The sequence below is a fragment of the Pipistrellus hanaki genome (genome assembly GCF_964339955.1).
Source record: "Pipistrellus hanaki genome assembly, chromosome: 1".
NCBI classification, from domain to species: domain Eukaryota; kingdom Metazoa; phylum Chordata; class Mammalia; order Chiroptera; family Vespertilionidae; genus Pipistrellus; species Pipistrellus hanaki.
This window is the reverse complement of record NC_140503.1, coordinates 42,462,744-42,481,789: the sequence shown is the minus strand read 5'-3', so window position 1 is coordinate 42,481,789 and position 19,046 is coordinate 42,462,744. Positions and strand designations below refer to the sequence as shown.

The 19,046-nt window shown below is 49.2% G+C and overlaps 1 protein-coding gene across 10 annotated transcripts in view; it reads right to left on the bottom strand.

The window, feature by feature from the left end:
* MEGF11 (multiple EGF like domains 11) overlaps positions 1-19,046 on the bottom strand; it is a 340,309-nt gene that overhangs the window by 8,909 nt on the left and 312,354 nt on the right. For 2 of the 10 annotated variants that reach the window (XM_084886618.1, XM_084886620.1), the window contains 10 exons: positions 17,725-17,853; positions 16,829-16,957; positions 16,198-16,326; positions 15,573-15,701; positions 14,042-14,278; positions 12,381-12,499; positions 10,143-10,209; positions 9,423-9,524; positions 6,984-7,040; positions 697-903 (listed from right to left, as the gene is read on the bottom strand). In XM_084886618.1, coding sequence (XP_084742744.1) covers positions 697-903; positions 6,984-7,040; positions 9,423-9,524; positions 10,143-10,209; positions 12,381-12,499; positions 14,042-14,278; positions 15,573-15,701; positions 16,198-16,326; positions 16,829-16,957; positions 17,725-17,853 — 1,305 coding nt within the window. Of the gene's footprint in view, positions 1-696; positions 904-6,983; positions 7,041-9,422; positions 9,525-10,142; positions 10,210-12,380; positions 12,500-12,526; positions 12,597-14,041; positions 14,279-15,572; positions 15,702-16,197; positions 16,327-16,828; positions 16,958-17,724; positions 17,854-19,046 lie in introns of those variants that run through there. The other 8 variants (XR_014795229.1, XM_084886621.1, XM_084886622.1 and 5 more) reach the window with 8 other exon arrangements.

Genomic DNA, 19,046 nt, shown 5'->3' with positions numbered 1-19,046 from the left:
CTAAGGAACATAGTGAAAAATGAGTGCAGAGAACAGATTAGCTTTGGTTGTCATGCTGGGGGGAAGAGAGTTCTATTCAACTGGGTGGTGAGAGAAGCCAGGGATTTATAAACCTGTGATAAATATGAGGATTAGGACTAATGCTAAGAGATGGAAAACTTAAGTGAGCATGCAGGCAGAAACCCATCCAAAGCTTGGTCAAAGCGGAAGAGATTTAGAATATCTTAAATATTTAGAATATTTAGAATGGGTGGGTCCTTAATGGTGACGTAAGGTTTTCACTGCTATTCTTAGCACTGAGCCTAGGGACGTGGGTTAAACTGGGAGAAAATAGAAGGTGGTGATTTAGAAAGTTAATAAATATTCTGTTCTGATTGTTTTCTTTTTTAAACTGGGATTTGTATCAACAATCAGTTGAGGTGTATGTGTGTGTGTATCCACTCCCCACCTCCGGTATTTCTGCTTCATACTAGTCCTGGTATGTTGTTTTTTTAAAGCAGAGTTGGCACAAGAATTTGATTTCCTGCATGAGAGAGGAGGGTAGTCCCCGGGGGAGGCAGTTTGCCTTGGATTCCTTAAAAAGCAACGAAAAAAAAGGTGTGTTTTCAAGACAGGGTGAGTAGAGAGGGATTGTTTTTATTTCAGATGCTGCACTATTGCCCTGATTTCGCTAAGTTACTTATTTGAGACACCTACCAACTTCATATATATTTTTATTAGATGTCGACAAGGATGGCACATCTGTGTACGGAGACCCCCTGTGCACAGGCGACTTCATTTCTACATAGCTGCTTTCTGGAAGCTTGCAGGTGAGGATGGGTGGGTCCTTAATTGTGGCATAAGGGTTTTCACTGCTGTTCAAGGAACAAGTGCTAGAACTGCACGCGGATTCTTTCATGTAATCTGCAAGGCAAGAGGGATTTCTTAGGATAAACAAGAACATAAGACAGTTTAAGTACCAGAAACAGACTGCAGTCAAGCTCATGTGCTTTCGGGATCCTGAAGCCGTAATAGCCTGTGGTAGTCCAAGATTTACTTAGGAAAGCACTCAGCATACTTAATAAGTAAGCAGAGTTCTTTTCCAAAAAAAACTTACGTTTTTGGAGGGATAGGAACATTTTTGTTTTTAGTAGGTATAGCACCAGAGAGATTAATTTAAGATATTCATAATGTACTTTCACATCTATTAATTTCTACAAAATCCTGCAAGGGTAGATGATAGTTTGCATTTTATAAGATGAAGGCCCAGAGAGAGATGAAATGTCTTGGCTAAGGTCACACAGCTCATAATTGGCAGTGCTAAGACTTAAATCTATGCCTTGGGACTCCTTGGCTTGTGCATTTTCTATAATACCATTTTTCTGAATTTGTTTTGATGATTAAGATGCTTAGGTTCAGAAGTAGTGCGTGTGTTGTCACAGGTGCTAGCAATTTGGTATCCTTTCAGCAGCAAATTGCCTGCATCCCTGTTCTCTGAGAAGCTCATGATCAGAGGTGGGGCAGATAGAAGTGTAATAGAGGTCTCAGAAACACCTGGGTCCTAAGCTAGCCTTTGGGAAGTTCCTATTTTCTCGCACGCCTGCAATGTATTTTCTGGGGTCATTTACCTCAGTTCTTGGGACTGCTAAATGAAACATTTTAACAATAACTTTCTCTGATACATGCTTCCTCTCTTGCCACCTCTCAGGCATGCATCCTCCCTCCTCCATACTTCAAGGAATGTTAGGGTAAAGAGATACAAACTAGTTTCCCAATATAAAGCCAGATAACTAGCTCCACTAGAGGAAGTTCACTTTGTGACTGGGAGTCACATGAGGAAAGGGGAGCCCTTCAGTCTACCCCATTCCCCTTTTGGAGACGATCGCTGCCTCTTGTAGATTGTTCCGAGTGAGTCGGGGCTTTATTACTCTTACTGTGACCTGGCAGTTCTGGTCCTCATCTGTCTGAGGCTCTGCCAGCCCGGGGCTTTTAGAAACAAGCACTGAGTTGGAGCTTGAAAGTCGAGAGTGATCTAAATCGCCTCTCCACTCCAAATTTCTACAAGTGGTAGCAGGTGGTGATAGTCTTGGACGATCCTTCTCTAGAACTATCACAAATTACATTTGGGTTGCTATTTATCTCTGCTTTCTGCTCCCAACTTGTGAAATTGATGGAAATGTAAAGGTAAAGTGATCTTGTAACTCAAGGGGTGACTAGACGAGCCTTGGTACAGTGAGAACAGAACAGAACAGAACATGCCATGTGGCTGAAGTAGTTGAGGTATGTGTTACCTCAAGTCTTTTCTTCCCTAATTGGTGATTGCGAGGGGATTTACTTTTCTGTTGGTGTAGAGTGAATGTCTGTTTCAGCAGGTAGCATTTCCTCAATCTTATACAAAAGTACATTGACCTGTTAGTTCCTTCAAGTGTTCATAACACCCTGTGGTGTAGGTAGAGCAATAATATGATTCTTGTTCCTCCCCCCATGGCTTATGAGGAAATTGAGGCTTCACATGGGGAAGTGACTGCTAATCAGTAACAAAGCAAGCTCTAGAACCAGGCTCAGAGCACTTTTCCATCACAACTTCGCTCACAGTGAGAGGGATATTGTCTTGGTTCCATCTTAGATCATGGCCTCTTTCTAGCATAAAACCCTAGCAGGCCCAGCCAGCCCCAGCAAGGACTAAAGGGAGGCTGCATTGGCCCAGCTGCTGTTGTAGCTCAATGAGGAAGGGGTGCCTGTGGGTCCTGGAGCATGACCTGCCACTAGTGAGTACTTTTTTCTTCCAACAAGGGAGTGGGGCTGAATCCAGAAACCCTGAGAGTATGGCTCATTGGTCCCCCTTTGAGTGTTCTGACCTTACCAGGCAGGGAGTAAGGCAGTGTGCCTCAGTGGCTTGTTTGGAAGCTGAGGATTGGAATTGCTTAAAGATTGTCCTCTGAGAGAAGTCTTAACACCTCACCCCTCCTATCCTCCCAAATGCATCCTTTTACTTTGGCAGCTGCCTCAGTTGCACATTTTCTAGAACAGCGGTCACCAACCGGTGTGGTCCATGAGGTCCGAAAGGTTGGTGACCGCTGGTTTAAGGACATCTTTGGATCAACGATCATCAACCTGTGGTCCGAGGACCACTGGTGGTCCATGAAGTTTAAAGGTTGGCGACCACTGTTCTATAACTTAATGAATATCGATAGCTCACTTTGTGTGGCACTTAAAACAAGTATTTCAGGTCATTTGAAACTTATTATATCTGTGAAGGAGGCTGGGCAGGAATGACTAGTATTACTACTTTAGAAATGTGGAAACTGAAACTCATAAAGTTTGTTTAATGTTAGTAAGTAGTTAAGACTCAACCCCAGTCTTCTCTGATACCCAATCAAGGTGTTTTTCCCTCCTATCAGTTTCCTTGTGCTCTTCTCTGATATCTGTACTAAATGCAAAGTATATCTGCAACAGCTTCACCTTACCTTCAGGGGACACCTTTTATCTATAGGGCCAAGCCCGGCTGAAAGAGAAAGGCCAAGCTCTAAGCTTTTCGTGGATATCCCTTGACTGATTCAGGGATATGGATATTCCTTGACTGATTCAGGGATAAGGCAGAGTGCCTCAGTGAGGAGAGCCTTGGCAGTGGGAGAGCCATGGAGCTCTAGCTCAGTGCCTGATAGAGCCCCAGCCAGGTAATAGTGTCCCTCTTTTCATTTCCACCAGAAAAGTCATGGCTGTTTCGAGTTTGGGGGACACATCTAAATGGATAAAAAAGAAGCTGGAATTGTGGGGGAGGTGATTAGTGTCAGGGGGAAGCTGTGTTTTCCATAAAGGGGCCAGCAGTAAAGACAAAGGATGAAATGTGTGTGTGCATGTGTGTGTGTGTGGAGGTGAAGTGAGGTGATAGGGGACGGTATTGAGTTATGGAATAATCTGGATTCCTATCTGGAACTGGTAGTTGGGGGACCTCTAGGCAAGCAGGAAGCAATTCTTCTCCAGCTGAGTCATCTACCTGCCTGCCCAGAGGGAGGGAGGTGAGAGAGAGAGGGTAGGATAAGGGGAAGAATAACCAGCTGCTCGAAGATATTTCCTCATCCTTTTAGAGTTCCACCCTTCCGTCTCTCCCCAAGGCCAGTCTCTGCACTTCAGGGCATTTTACTAAGAAAGGGGAAGCATCAACCAAAGCTACCCAAGCTCTGGGGAGTCAGTCACTCCTCCAAGGCCTGTAATTAGTATCAGTATTAAAGGGTTAGCCTGATAATGCCCTGGCATTTTCTCTCAGCTAGTTCCTACCTCCCCAAAATCACACACTGCCATATACTATGGGAGGCAGAAGGGACCTCTGAAATGAGCTAACGTAGTCATCTTCATTTGTAAAAGGGAGCAGCAAATCTGCAAGGGGAAGTGACTTTCAAGGCCACCTTGCCAGTGGGATCTGAATTACCAGGGCTTTAGGTTCAACCAACATCTAGCTAAGGCCAATGTTTTACTGTTGGGGAAAACGTAGGAATTCCATCGCAGCTGACTACTACTATTAGAAGGCCCCCTGCCTTTTTCTAGCCCGAAGTTAGCAGCCTTCTCTGGATTGAGAGACAAGGATATGGGGAGAGGAAAGGGAAGGTATCAGTCAGGAGAACCACATTAGTTGAAAAAAGTTTTCAGGGTGTCAGTGGGCTCCTAACTACCTTGGAACCCAAGGCAACTCCAAGAAGAGACTTATTTAGATTATCCAAGGGCATGAAGTGGGAAAAGTGGCAGCAACAGTGGAATCCAGGATTTCAGGACCATAAAGGTGATGGAGAGTAGTATTGGGGAAGATTTCTTCTACAGCAGTTTGAAATGCCTGATAGACAAGGAATTGAACATGAGGTAGTTTGTTGCTGAATCGTGCAGAGGGGAGTTCAGAGAATACTTAAAGACTCTTCACTCTTAATTGTTTGGTGCATAGGTTTGGGAAATAAGTTCATTCCCGGTGCAAACTAGTTTAGTAAGTGTTTAGGAGTTCAGCCAGTTATTGTGGGTTTGTTCCAGGTCTTTGATAAGTACTTCTGTAAAGTTTTGAAGTGGGATATTCCATTTTCCTCTTTGAAATTCTTTTGTTCAGATATGTTGGTCTCCAACACATGCTGGTACATTTGCCTACACATCCTCCTTTTCTCTCTAAGTTAAAGGACGATTGTAGCCACAGTGGTGGGAAAAAAAAATCTGCACTCAGAGGCTCAAATATATGACCACAAAACAGGAATGAATGACACTGAAGCAGAGACAATGCTCTCTTTAGTGTTGTTTTATATTCATGGTTGCAAGCTCTAATCACAATGGGCAGGACAACACAGTGCATAGGAAAGTTGTGTGCTTATTTGTTGAGGTGTCTGGGCCTGTCTTGAGCTTATTTACGATTGAATAATGCATATTCTTAGATCTGGAAAGGCCCTTAATAATATTTCTGCCCAATCATCATGCCTATTTGAGAAAGAAACAGGTCTCAGTTGACAGTGCTAAATTAGTAGAGCTATCTTTTCTGTACTAAGTCTTATACCTGCTGTAATGGTGCTTGCCTTCCTTGGGATAGTTTAAGTCAAAACTCAAAGAAAATTGCCAGAACAATGCTCCCAAGGGAGTGTTCGCTAGCTGGCCAGGAGCCCAGGCATGCCCTGTCTCCAGAGGCTCCTCTTGAGCAGTGTGCACTCTAACATGCTGCTGCTGGAGTCTTGCCCTTCCTGTCTCTTGCTCAGAGCACACTTCTCACCACCACCACCACCCACCCACCCTTAGCTCACCCCATTTCTAAGAGCTACCTTACCAAGGGCTACAGATGACTCGTTCTCTTTGGTTAGGAAATGTTTGTGTCTTTGGGTGTGTCTAAGGTTGAGTCAGAGAGACCAGAACAGAATCTAGGAAATCTGGGTCAGTCTAAACCAGTGATTTCTAAGTGTTAGTTGGGTCATTGCTGCAAGGAATTCCCTGAGATGCTCTTTGCCAATGCAGATCCCAGGGCCCCACTGAGATCTACAGCATCAGAATCTTACGGAGATGGGGTATGAACATCTGTAGTTTCTGCAAGTTTTCCAGGTGATTCTGGTGAACAGCTAATTTTACAATATCCATTGGGACCTTTGCTGTCAGTCATCTCTTACTTGGTTTGGCTGAGTCTCTTAAATAGACCTCTGAGACAAAAGGACAGCCTTGTTACAGTAGTATGTAATATTTTACATTATGCAAAAATACTTCCCACCTGTGATTTTATTGAATATTCATGACAGCCTTGGTAGACAACAGGATGATAGGCATAATTATCCTAACCCTGTAGATGAGGAAATGGACCTGGAGAGCTCACAGTTTAAGGTCTCAGTTAATAAGTAACAGAGTGATAAGTGACATGGTTCCAAAGCCACCTATTTCATACCTTCTGTCATTTAAACCTGGGGCCTAAGCCCTGGAGCAGGACCTGACCTTTCATCTTGGCTTTACCCAGAGACTTCCTAGAAGGATGACCCGACTTGAGCCCCCATGTATTGGGAATAGTCCTGGTGTCCCTGCTCTCAGGGGCAGAGATTTCTTGAGGGTGGAGTGCCATACATCATTAGGGTATCATTTTCATTTCCTTGTACCCCAGAAAGCCAGCAGGTGGCAGGGTGGCATTTCTTACCAGTGCAATGACAGGAGGCCTCTGGGGCAGGTAGATTGACTTTATTTCAGATTTTTAACCAATTTAACTCGTACTAATTGGTTGGATAATCACGTTCCACATTTCCAAAGACATTTATTTGGTATCTATAAAAAACCCACAGCATTTGCTAAGCAGGTGCAACTGAAATCGAAAGATGAATTTATTATTATGGTTGCTCCTCCTGGGCAGAGCTACCCAGCAGCCCCAGGTCCTGTGGTCTTTTAACTGTTAAGGGGCTTGGGGGGAACAGGTGCGCAGTTCTCTCTGGTAGAATTTCTGGCCATTTCAGATCTGCACTCTTTATCTTGCTAAGCCCTTTCTAATGGGACGTCAGGATTGGATACTCTACCTTTGAAGCCTTTGTCCATAATGTATGTGTTTTGACGTCTATCCATTCCACAAGCACCTGCAGAAAGAGTATAAGGAAAGAAAAACATGGTGTGAGGCTTACTTGGACTGCATGTGTAGGCTTCAATCTTTTGTTTGCCTTTTTCTCTTTCTCCCCTACCCAGAAAATAAATAGTTCTTTAGTGCTAGAAAATTGTTTTGGGTTACTTTAAGTCTTTTTGACCATATAGTAATTCTTAAAAGGCTCATAAGCATTAATGGTGAGCTACAGCGCCCCCTGGCATATTTGGCATTCCTCTTCTTTAACCTTCATTCTGAGGCAGTTCTGATGCCACCTGCAGTCACTAAAGGTGAAGTTCCAGGCTCCAAAAGTTTACGATAAGGAATGAATCAGAACTATTTCTTAGCTTGGGAAGGGTGCATGTTTTTCCAAATCCTAGTTCTTTTGGATATTAGAATAGGGTTGAAGACTGTTTCTTACCCCTCAGCTCTGGTCCTGCCTCTCCTCTTCTGGATCAGAAGCTTGACTGAGGGGACCCAGAGAGGGAGGTGGACAGGTGACTGAGGTCATCCTTATGTGACATACAGCCATTCCCCATCTACAGTCAGCTTTCTTAGTTATTCCTTATTTTGGGTGGACCATTTGCACCTAATTGAGAGCTGTCTCTGAAAATTATCATCGGTGTTTTTCAATCCCAAGGGTTTCTTTCCTCCCTTTCAGTTGTCACAATTTATCCTAGGCTTCCATGGTACATGGTCCCGAAGCTTAAGCCACAGGCAGGACATAGAGCTCAGGTTCTGTGCAGCTGCTGATCCCAGAAAAGAAATTGGGGCAGTAATGACACTGGCTCAAACCATTGAAACCATTTCCACACCCTACCTCCACCCCCAGCTTTTTATTGAGGACACAGTACTAGGCAAGACATGCAGCAAGTGCTTACAGTTTGGCTCCTCTGGACCCATTAGTTTCTGATACTGACCAACCAATCTGTTGCTGTTTAGATACTCCCTGTACCTCCTCCACATAGAGTTCCCAGTTGAATTTATAGGAGTCTACTCTTGTCTGCCTGCCTTCATACCTTACTGAGTGATAGGGCAGAACTAGGTCTAAGGTTTGCTATTCTTCTACTGGCCAGTAAGTACCTGTGCCCTTCAGAAACATTACTGCAATAGTCTGTATCCCTGACATTAGGTCAGCCCTTTTATACCAGACAAGGGCTTCCTTTGCCCTCCCTGAGGGACGGAGGCTAGGCTATTCACTCTGCCCTTTTCAAATAACAGGAAATAGAGGCCCAAAGAAGGGCAGTGACTTGTCTACAACCACAGCAACAAGTAAGAAGTTGAGTTGCACCTAGCTCTCTCCCAAGTATTCTTTCCCATCGGCTACCAGCCTGGTTGGATATAACCCCCAAAACGCTCCATTGTGGAAAGAGATACAGGGGGATGGTAGTGTGTGATGTGAGTGTGTGTGTGTGTGTGTGTGTGTGTGTGTGTTTGGGGGGGGGGTAGTAGAAAGGGAGGAGATGTTTTTGGTGGGGTTACTAAATGCTCTGGACACTGCCCATGAGCCCTATAACCAAGAATACAGCCTCCTGGGTACAGGTACAGGGTCTCTGCAGCCCATGCTACTCAATCAGCAGATGAATTTGGAATCTTCACTTAGTGTTATTGGGCCTAAAGACCTGCAGGGGTTGATAGGGCTGTTTGCCTTGAACTCTAAAAACCAGCTAGAGTTGAGCTCAGGCCAGGATTGTCCAGTGTGCTAAGGTCCTGCCCTAAAGGGGCACTTGTAGGGAGCCCACATTCTCTTCATTCACAGCACTTGCTCCTGTGATACCTCCTGTAACTTCTACCCACAATCTTCATTGCAGGACTAACTTTCCAAGAATCCTTTTTGCATATTTGCCAGGCTACCAAATTTGAACCTAATACATGAGCACAGAGGATGTTTGTTGACACATCCTGCCCAGCTTCTCCGACCCCTATGGGATACCCCTACCCTCGGGTCTGGGAGAGCTTAGCCTAGGCCACTGGTGGGTCTGGGGGACATTGGGCTTTTGTGCTAGAGAGCCTTCTGTGTGTCACACTCAGATGATCCAGATAACCCCAAAGATGTTGCCATCCTCGGGTCATTTCTCAGTGGTTTTGGGTTGTATTCTGTGGACTGCAGGGATTACAGTCATGTTTTGTCCCCTTCCTCTAATACTAGTCGTAGTTTGTCCACATCCACTGACCATGATGGGAGCAGACACGTCTCATTTGTTAGGGGATTGGGATTGTAGACTAATCATGTTTGGAGGGAGGGGGGTTTCAATAGGGAGAGTTCTGGGATGAATGGGGATGGGTCAAGCGAGGGGCAGGAATGGGAGGTAGGGCCAGTGCTGAGTCTGGACTGGTATGAGAGCCTTAGGGGTAGAGGGTAGGGCTGGGGTTGTCTAACCTGGTGAGTGTGGCTCAGCGGGGTGGCTGAGGTGTCTAAGTTCAATGTAGAAGTCCTCTGGCGGGTACCTGGGCTCCAGGGCACTGATCTGGAAATGGGAGTCTAGTGAGAGGAATGACAGGGAGGAGCCATTATTCCCAGGGCCCTGGCTTGGCAGGGGAGGGGATGGGGGTCTGAGGGTAATGGTAAGGCAGGATGGAAGGAATTAGGGCCCCTATGTGTAGCATTCAAAGGGGCTGGGGCCGGCAGGGCCATGGGGATTTGCTAGAGCTGAGGCCATTGGCCTTGCTTCCCCACCACCCTCTACCCTTACCCCATCCCACCCTTTATAGGAATTGGTGTCCACTAGAACAGTGGAAGAAACCCTTGAAAGGGGTACCTTGTTAGGGCTGAGTCAGACAGGGGTTCCTTTTCTAGATGGTGAGGCATCTTTGGCCTCCATCTGGAATCTCCATACCTGGGCCCTAGCCGTCTCTTTCCCTGGGTCACAGCCACCTTCTCCCTACCCCCTAATATAGGAACGAAGAGGGTCCTGGGCTTATAAGTCTGAAAAAGGCACTTGGGGTTCCTCCTTATACCCCTACTCCCTGGGGGAAATCATGCTCAGGATTCACCTACTAACCCGCTATCTCAGAGCTAGGACAGGGCCCCCCCCTCAATGCAGAGAAGGAGAACAGGGTAGGACATGATGGCAAGGGACCATACTCAACCACTACTGACCTAACACGTTCACATAGCTGTAAGGGGTCCAGCCTGCTGTGTCTCTGTCAAGGGACTTGTTACTGAGCTGTTTGGAAAGTAGGAGAGCCGGTTAATACCTAGTGCCTGGAGGTGCTCCCTGCCAGACTTCACTCTTCCCAGACTTGTGCACCCACCTATGTCCTGTGAGGGAAAGGGAGAGCTAGGTGTTCTGTGAGAGGCCGCCATGGTGTGGCTGATGGCAGCAGAACAGAGCATACACCCATTTATGCTGTCTGGCTGAAGCTGTAGGGTTTCCAGGTCGTTGGGGGAAAGGAGGGCAGGGGAAGGTCCTTCCCAAAGGCAGAGAACCTGCCTGAGCCGCGCTGATTCTGACAGGGGAAGTAGGTCAGCTGGTTGGGCTCTGGCAGTCTCACCTGCAACATGAGGCCATCTCCAGCACAGGATGGTGCTGAGGCCGCCTGCAACAGCACTGGCATCTCTGCTATGAGACGGGGGCTGAGTGTGAGAGTCTCCCTTTCACACGACCAAGGGAAAGCTTCAGGGTATGGTGTCCTTATGGTGCAATCTTTCCTCTTCCTGCATTTTCACAGCCGTATGAGGCAAGGACGGTTGTCCTCATTTTACAGGTCCTGCACTTGGTTACACAAGGAGTCTATGGTAGAGCTGGGTCTACAGTTCAGATTGTCTCGGCTCTGGGATTCATATCCGTATCATCTCATCCCAGCTGCCTGCTTTTCCTACATATGTCCTGTTGCCAGATTGAGGGGTCTTTGACCACCTAGAGCCACTTTGGACCCTGGGGTGAGGTGAACCAGAGAGTTAATAAGTGGGCTACTCTGCAGGAACTCCAGCACTTGACTGAAAGTGGCTCACGCCTTTCTATTAGAATGAGACCAAGAATGACACAGCCACAAAGGACCTTGTCATCCCTTGCACCCTCTGTCTCTTACCTGCTGCAGCTTTGATAATGTGGCTCTAGCTAATCAAGGGCCTCCTACTGGGAAATGGGATTCCTTTCTCTTAGCTTTCAGCTCCTCAGATAAGCCTAAAGCTAAAGCTGGGAATGAGGAGCTACACTGGAATGGGGTCAGAGCTATAGGGCTTGATGGCCACAGTTTTTGCAAATAGGCCTCAAAGCATCCTGCACGCAGCACTCCCATTTGGAAAATCAGAGGTGGGTGGCCTTGGAGTGTTGGCTTGACAGTGGTTGTCCTCGGTTGTACTAGGGGGTCCAGGCTGCATTGCTTTGGGTTCTGTGGAGCAGACAGGGAGAAAGGTTTCCCCAAGCTCAAGGGCAGAGGCCTGGAATATGAAAACTGCTCCTGTCCATGTTCCCAGCAGGAGGGGTTTTACAGGAAGCTAGGAGTCTGGGCCTGCTTCTGTGTGTGTGTATATAGGTGGGTGTCAGGAGGTATGGGCAGCATGAACCTGTCAAACATTGTGGGCCTTGAGGCTGTTCTTCCTCATTTCTGAACCTCCCACTCTGCCAGGGACGGGCCCTAGTACACCAGCAGGGCTCACTACACATGTATTCTGAGACATCCTTGCCCAAGGGCTGTAAGGTGGCATCTTACCACCAGCCCAGGTTTATGCTCAGAGCTGTGAGGAAAGACCCACAGGACTCACTGTTAATGAGAACACTAGCTATGGCTGAGGTTTGGGTCCCGCATCCTTTGCATTAGTTCTGACTACAATAAATGGTTGTGTACTGATGACATGTGGTATGTCCAGGTACAAGGACATCAGCTGGTTATCTGAGTAATAGTGGTTACTCTCTAATGTGCTGGTTGCACACATGGTATTGTGTGCATAACCTACTGCAGTGATTGGTGGTTTGTGGTGTATTTTGATTACATGTGTTAACATGTGGCAAAAGTGACTACATGGTGTACATGGTTATGTGACAAGGTTACACATGATTTTATGATCACATGACTTGGTACCAACTGGTTGTACACAGGTGTGAGGTTTATGTTATATTGAGTGTTGCTGTGGTTAGTTACATGTGATGCCTATTGGTTACATGGTGCTTGTTGGTTCCATGTAACCTGTAGGTTCCCTGCTACATGCTCACAGAGTGTTTACATGTCCCATGGACCACAGGGCTGTGTTTAATGTATTGGCAGTTGGTTCCAGGGGGACCTTTCAGTTCATGGGGGGCGGGAGAGGGTAGGGGGTTACGGTTCCTTCCTGGGCAGAGGTGAGGACTGAATGGGTGGACAGTGGGTAAGGGCTGGGGAGTCAGGGGCCCGGTACCTTGGTGGGGCTGTTCCTGTCCAGAGTGCTGGCCTGGCTGGTGGCAGGCCCCCCGCACTCCAGTGCGTAGTAGCTGGAATTGGAAAAGCACTGGGCATGGCTGCTACTTTGAGACAAATCTGGGAAGAGAACAAGTTGCCACATACCATCATACTCCTGCCCCTGGCATGAGATGCCCCAATACTAACGCTTGGGCTGGGCAGCCTTGAGAGTGCTCTGCAAAGAGATAGCCAAGTCGTCCATCCCCCAAACTTTTGGCATCCACCACCCCTACTGAAATTTGTGGAGTTGGATTTCCCCTTCCCTTGCAGTGGCCTTCCCTGAAGCATTGCCAGTGTGGGGGGTGGCACCAGGAGCGTGAATGAGGAAACGTTGGCTTTGACAGCCTCACTTGTCCCCCTGTTAATACTTAGGGCTGTGCTGATCCTCTCCTCCCCATGGTTATATCCCAGTATTGAGGCCATAAAGAGAAACCTCCCCTTGGCTCCAGACCTGCCCTCCTGCCCTATGGATTCCAGCACCTCTTGACAGGGATGGGGGATTCCAGTGGAATAGCATGGGAAAACCTGGCCAAGCTTGCTTATTACAGTGACAGAAGAAAATCCCCAAATCTCTGGGCTTGGGCTTTCATCAGAGGATACCTGCTTTGGTGGAAACCCCAGTGTGGGAGTAGGGAGGTGGCGGGATAGCAAGGACAAGGACAAGTGTTTGCATGCCCCATGCACCCTCTGCAGGGGACTCTGAAGGTAAGGTCTGCATCTGGGCCACGTCCATCTGTCCTGGAGCACCTGGCATGGAGCTGGGCACACGGTAGGCAACATGTAGCAGGAATGAGCCGACATGATGTTGTTTTGTAAATACAAGGTGGAGGAGGCTTCAGATCAGCCATGAGCAATGGAGCCAGCTGGAGTGAGCTGTCATCCTTGTGCTCTGGCAGAGAGCAATTTCAGAGCATTTCAACCTCGTCTTTTTAACTAAATATGAAGCAAAAAGCCTTCCTTCTTTCTAAGGCAGCAGTCTAGGGTTCAGGGGAGAGGAAGGATCTGACCCAATAGTCCCCCTTTCCCACCCCCAGACTCCCATGGCTGATATTACCACCACATTGATGGACAGGCTGATTTCCAATAGGCCTGGCCAGAGGGACATTGCCCACACTTTCAGATCTCCCCCAAGTCAGACACAATCCCCTTGGGGCCCTCCTGACTCTGCGAGCTGGGAAGGGAGGTTTACTGAGACCTTCACCCAAAGAAGCAAAATTGGGACACTGGGTCCCAAAGCCAGTTGCCCTGAGTTGTCACAGCCATCAGCCGGGAGAAGTTCCCCTGGAGAGTTTAGGAAAGTTGCTGTTTAAGTGGGTGCTCTTGGGGCTGAAGGATGGGAAGGTCTGGGGAAATGGAAGGAGGCTCCTGATCACAGGCACTCAGAGCTGGGGGCCCAGAAAGTGACACCCCATGGGACCTCATCTACCTTTTCTCAAGTAGGCCCATGCTCTCCACTCCCATCCTCTCTCTAGGGGAGTCTGAGCATCCAGCCCCCACCACCCCCTCTGCAGGCATGACCACCCAGCTTCGGCAGTAAACCCGGGTGTCCCCAAGGATATGCTGTAGCTCTTCCTGGGTTGTAAGTGTGAGGGAGATGGGAATGCTGGGCACAGCCCTTACCTGAGAGCGAGTAGTCCGTGCTGGTCATCCTCATGGCAGGTGTGTAGGAGACGCGGGGAGCCAGCTCTCGGCCCTTCTCTTTCTGCCGGCGGCGCCGCCAGGCGAACAGGCCCAGCAGCATCACAATGAGGAACAGCAGGAGGACGATGCCTGTGACGGCACCCACCGAGTGCCGCTCTGCACCCAGCGCCGGGCTGATCTTGGTGTAGGGATTCAGCTCCTCCATCATGAGGGCGGCTGTGGGCGGAGGGAGGGCCTCAGCTGGGGCGCCTGCGGGCTCCTCAGATCTCTGGGACCTGGACTCCTCTAACACTGGGAGGCTTGGGTTCCGGTCCTGGCCCTGGTCTTTAATTCCTGGGATCCCAACCCTTTACTGTGCCTATTTCTTCAGCTGCCTACCATGAGTGGGGTCCTAGGGAACTCCCCGGGGGACAAATGTGATTGTGGATCGGAAACAAAACAATGTTTGAATATTTTACTCTTTTTCAAAAAATAAGTTAGATAATAACTCACTTAACCTTCCCAGCAGCCTGATTAAATAAGGACTAGTTCTTTCTCTTTCACAAATGGAGAAACTGAGTCACTGAAAGGTTAGGTAACTTGCCCAAGATCAGACAATCAGTAATTGGTAGTGTCAAGTTTCTCACGAGTCAGAAAATCTTGGCTCAGCCCCTCTTACTAGCTGTGTTTCCTAGATGTGACTCCAGAGAGTCCTCAGTTGGCTCGGTAATTGCACCCTCTGCAGGGGACTGTGAGCACCACCTGGCAGACTGGCAATGAGAGCTGTGCGTGCTGTACCAGTGTGCCTACAGATACTGTTCACGAAGCCCCTCTTGATACATGTAAGGGCTAACTCCCGTCAGAATGCAATGTACATGGTTTTGGTCCCTTTTCTGTCATGTGAATAACCGAGCCCATTCTTATTCCCCATTTCCTTAAAACCAATAGCAATGTAATTCGCTACATGTGTGCAGCACTTTTCAGAGGGGTTTTATTTATAAAAACCATTTCTCAAGGCCGCACATTGTCTCACTTTGGTCGTCCCAATTGCCCTATGGGGGTCTTCTGACTAGACCTGGAGCCAAGGCTGAGCCCCCTTTGGGCTCCGTGGTTCTCCGTGGAACCTCATGCCATGATGGAAGACAACGGCTAATCTACTCTTTCCACTTTGCGTGTGAAGTAACAGGCCCAATGAAAGGAGATGACCTGCCCAAGGACACCTAGCAGGTTGACAGACCAGAATTTGGCAGATCTTCAGATGGCCTGTGACTCCCCAGCACTAGCTTGTGGCTACCCTTGCTTGGCTCACAGGAAGCTTGCCAAGGATGGGCACAGTGAAGCTGAGGCTGCCTGCTCCATCTGCTCTCCAGCATCTGGGACCTCCTCCCTCCTCTCCCTTTCTGCCCAAAGCTGAATAAAGTCACAGTGTCCTTATACAATCCAGTTGTTCCTGTTGGGACCTCCCTAAAGTCTGCCTGCATGGGGCCCTTTCCACAGCCCCTTGCCTGAGACTCTGCCATCTGTGCATTACCTTGGTCACACCTGATTCCTTTGAATCCAGAGCTGCAATAACAGGTGCCAGTGACGTGGTCACAGGTGGCATTGTTCATGCACTCACATAGCTGCTGACAGCCATAGCCAAAGGTTCCTGGGGCACATCCTGTGGAACATGGGGAGTTGGGTAGACAGCGAAATGCAGCCCACACCACCCTCCCGTCCATACTTGGGCAGTTCTGCCTCACAGACCGGAACCTACTTCTCTAACTCCCGCTATGCTTTGATTTAATACTTGGGGGTAGACAGCAACTCTACCTCTGAGTTGGAGGACACCTCTATTTCCATTTAACTCATCAGTATCCTCCACATGCTAAACCCTAAGCTGAGTGCTATAGGGGCTACAGAGAAGGATAGAACCAAGTCCCATCCCATTAGGCATCTGCTGTGCCTCAACAATCCACCATCCCCACCCAACTGGAGGAAGAAACCAGACACCAATGTAGGCACCATCTTCAGCGCTTTTCCCTGGGAGTTAACTCCAGAAGTCAAGGGAGCAGGGTGTGGAGCCCGGGATGGGGGGCCCTTGAAGAGGGAAGCTTTCCCTGTGGGAGGCTGAGGCCTGGCCCCGACACCCAGGGGCATGAGTTGGGACAGCTTACTCTGCTCGCAGTGTTTCCCGGTGAAGCCTGTGCGGCAGGTGCACTTGCCGCTGACGTGGTCACAGCTGGCACCGTTCTGACACTGGCACACACGCCCACAGTCCTTCCCATAAAATGCTGCCGGGCAGCCTGGAGAAACAGGGTGCGGGCAACTGCGGAGGTGCCCCTGGGACCAGACCTGCCTCCTGCCACCTTTCTCTGAGCATGGGGTGAAGACTAGTGGGACCATGCACCCGGGCCATTCCCACACTGAACCCTCACACTGAGGGGCTGGCGAGTCCTTTGGACAGAGGTGTTCTGGAACTAGAAGCCAGGCTGGGGTCTCCTGGCTATGTAGTAACAGGCCACTTCTGTTCACTCTGGGCCCCACTGTCCAAAGGTGGTCTGGTCTTGGTGATTGCTGGGGAATCCGCCAGCCCTGACCTCCCAGGACTCTGGGCTCTAACCCCCAAATCCAACCAAGCTTCTCTATCCTAGAGGTGGGAGTGCTCCCAGCCCAGAGGCCCCTTCTCCCCCCAGCCCATGGACCCCACCTCCCCCCACCTTTCACGGAAGCCTGAACAATGCCCAAGGCAGCCAGCAGGCAGCTGTAGGGTTTCTAAAGAGCTGGCGACCAGGAGGCGGAGCTTACGCTGCGTGCAGAAGAGTCCAGTCCAGCCTGGGGTGCAGTGGCACGCCCCGTCCTCCGAGCTGCAGCGTGCCCCGTTGTGGCAACTGCATGTGTGGAAGCAGGCAGGGCCCCAGAACCCAGGTGGGCAAGCTGGAGGCGGGAGGGATGGGAGGGTACGGGCAAGGCAGAGAGGAGCAGAGGGAAGGGAGGGAGAGGGAGGAAGGGTGCACGTCAGAGTCAAGATGCCAGGATGCACCCAGGTGGCATTTCCTGACTATGGGTGGTGGTGATGGTGGGAGTCCTGTATTCCCAGAATTCCTCTGTTCACTTCTTGGCCCAGCCACCCAGGATTTTCATTAAGTCCAGATTCTCAGCTCTGAGGGCTCCTTTAAACCTTACCTGGCTCTGTCTCACCCATCAGCCAAGGAGCTACACAGAGCAGTTGGATTGGATACCCCTTACATAAACAGCCCCCATAATGCCCTTTCTAGGCTTAATTTGTGCCCAGGACCATTTATATGGGCCACTCACAGGATGCCCTCACCCCTATAAGGTGACTGCCCTAGCCTCATCTCACTTCCTACACCCTAACTCCAACATGCCAGTCAGTCCTTGACCCCTCTTCTCTCCATCCAAGGAGTAGGGGCCACTCCTTGCTCAGGTGCTGATGGAGTATCAATTTTCAGCATTAACAATATTAATGGTACTAACAACAATATTAATACCTTTGATAATGGCAGTTAATGCCAGTGATCAATTCTAACAACTCATCGTATTAGAGAGCTAAGCAGGACTCAGGTGGACATTCCTATGACAGGAGATTTCAGGTCTGGGAGGTCGAGGCACCAGTGGCAAGGAGTGAGGTGTTTGGGGGCCTTACCTGGGGTAGGGGACATTCCCAGGAGGCAGCAGCTTACCCTGTGAGCAGTCCTTGCCAATCCATCCAGGGAAGCACTGGCAGGAGCCATCAATGGGGCTGCAGGTCCCATTGTTGGCACAGGAGCAGAACTGGGCACAGTCCTGCCCAAAGCGCCCTCCAGCACACACTGTGGGCACAGGACAGCTTGGTACCTGCCCTCCCATCAATACTCAGGCCACCACCCACAGCTGCATTCCCAGAAGTTTCTAGACTGCAGCCATGACCATCCTGGTCTCTGTAGGAACTGCCCAACTTGGCCCTTCTCCATTTGCACAGGAATGAGTTCCCCCCTCGTGCCCACAGCTGCGTCCCCTCCAGGTGAGGAACTGATGGAAGCCCTGGGGTAGGATCTCTTGACTGAGGTCTTGCAGACACAAGTGGAGAGCTAGGAATCCCACTGCTGCACCCTCCAGTGCTCCCTGCACTGCCCTCCATCACCACACTCTGGCCAACATTACTAACCCCATAGCCATGAGGGCAGAGAATGTAGCTGGAAGGAGAGGGGCAGATAGATGTGGAAGGCAGGACTATCTGCTGTTTATTGGAGGCCTGGCCCTGAGATCTATCCCTGTCCACCTATTTCCTCTGTTTCTCCAAATCTGACCTGTTCCTCAAGCCTCAGCTCAGCCCTGTCCTCAGGAGAGCCCCCCTGGGTCCACAGGGAACTCTCACTCACCAAACTTCTTTCCACCTGAGTCGCTGTAGGGCTTGGTGTCAGCCCCTCCCGGAGGAGTCACTCATTGGCCCCTGGAAGAGGCTATTTCCTCAGCTAGGCCACAATCAACTTCAGGACTAGGTCCGAGTGTCAATCAAGCACCTACCTTTCATTCCCTCCTGCAATCCCGCCTCCACCTTCTTCCTACAGCATTAGCTCTCGGAAGCCGTTGTCTCCGTGGCACTCCTGAGCCTTGCCTGACATCCTCAGTGGCTCCCTGGTGCCCCAGAATAAAATCTGGATCCTAGAGATCAACACTTAATCTACCTCATCCAGACACATGAGCCACTAACACACACCACTTTCCAAATGAGCCTCATGCCCATCTTCAGTCCAGCTCCTCCCTTCCCTGAACCTCATTTCAGCTGTAGAAATCCTACCCTGCCTACAGGACTCATCTTAAATGCCATCCCTCTGTAAGAGGCGCCAGTCCAACAATATCAATTCTCTCCTTCCTTAGGCCTATGGTCACCTGGAATAAATGATTTATTTCCTTGGCTCCTACAGAGCTTGGTGTGGCCATAGGACTACACTCTAGCCAATGGTAAGTAGAAATGTGTCTCTCTTTGCCTGTTCTCCTTGTTCAAGGATAATGTGGATTATGG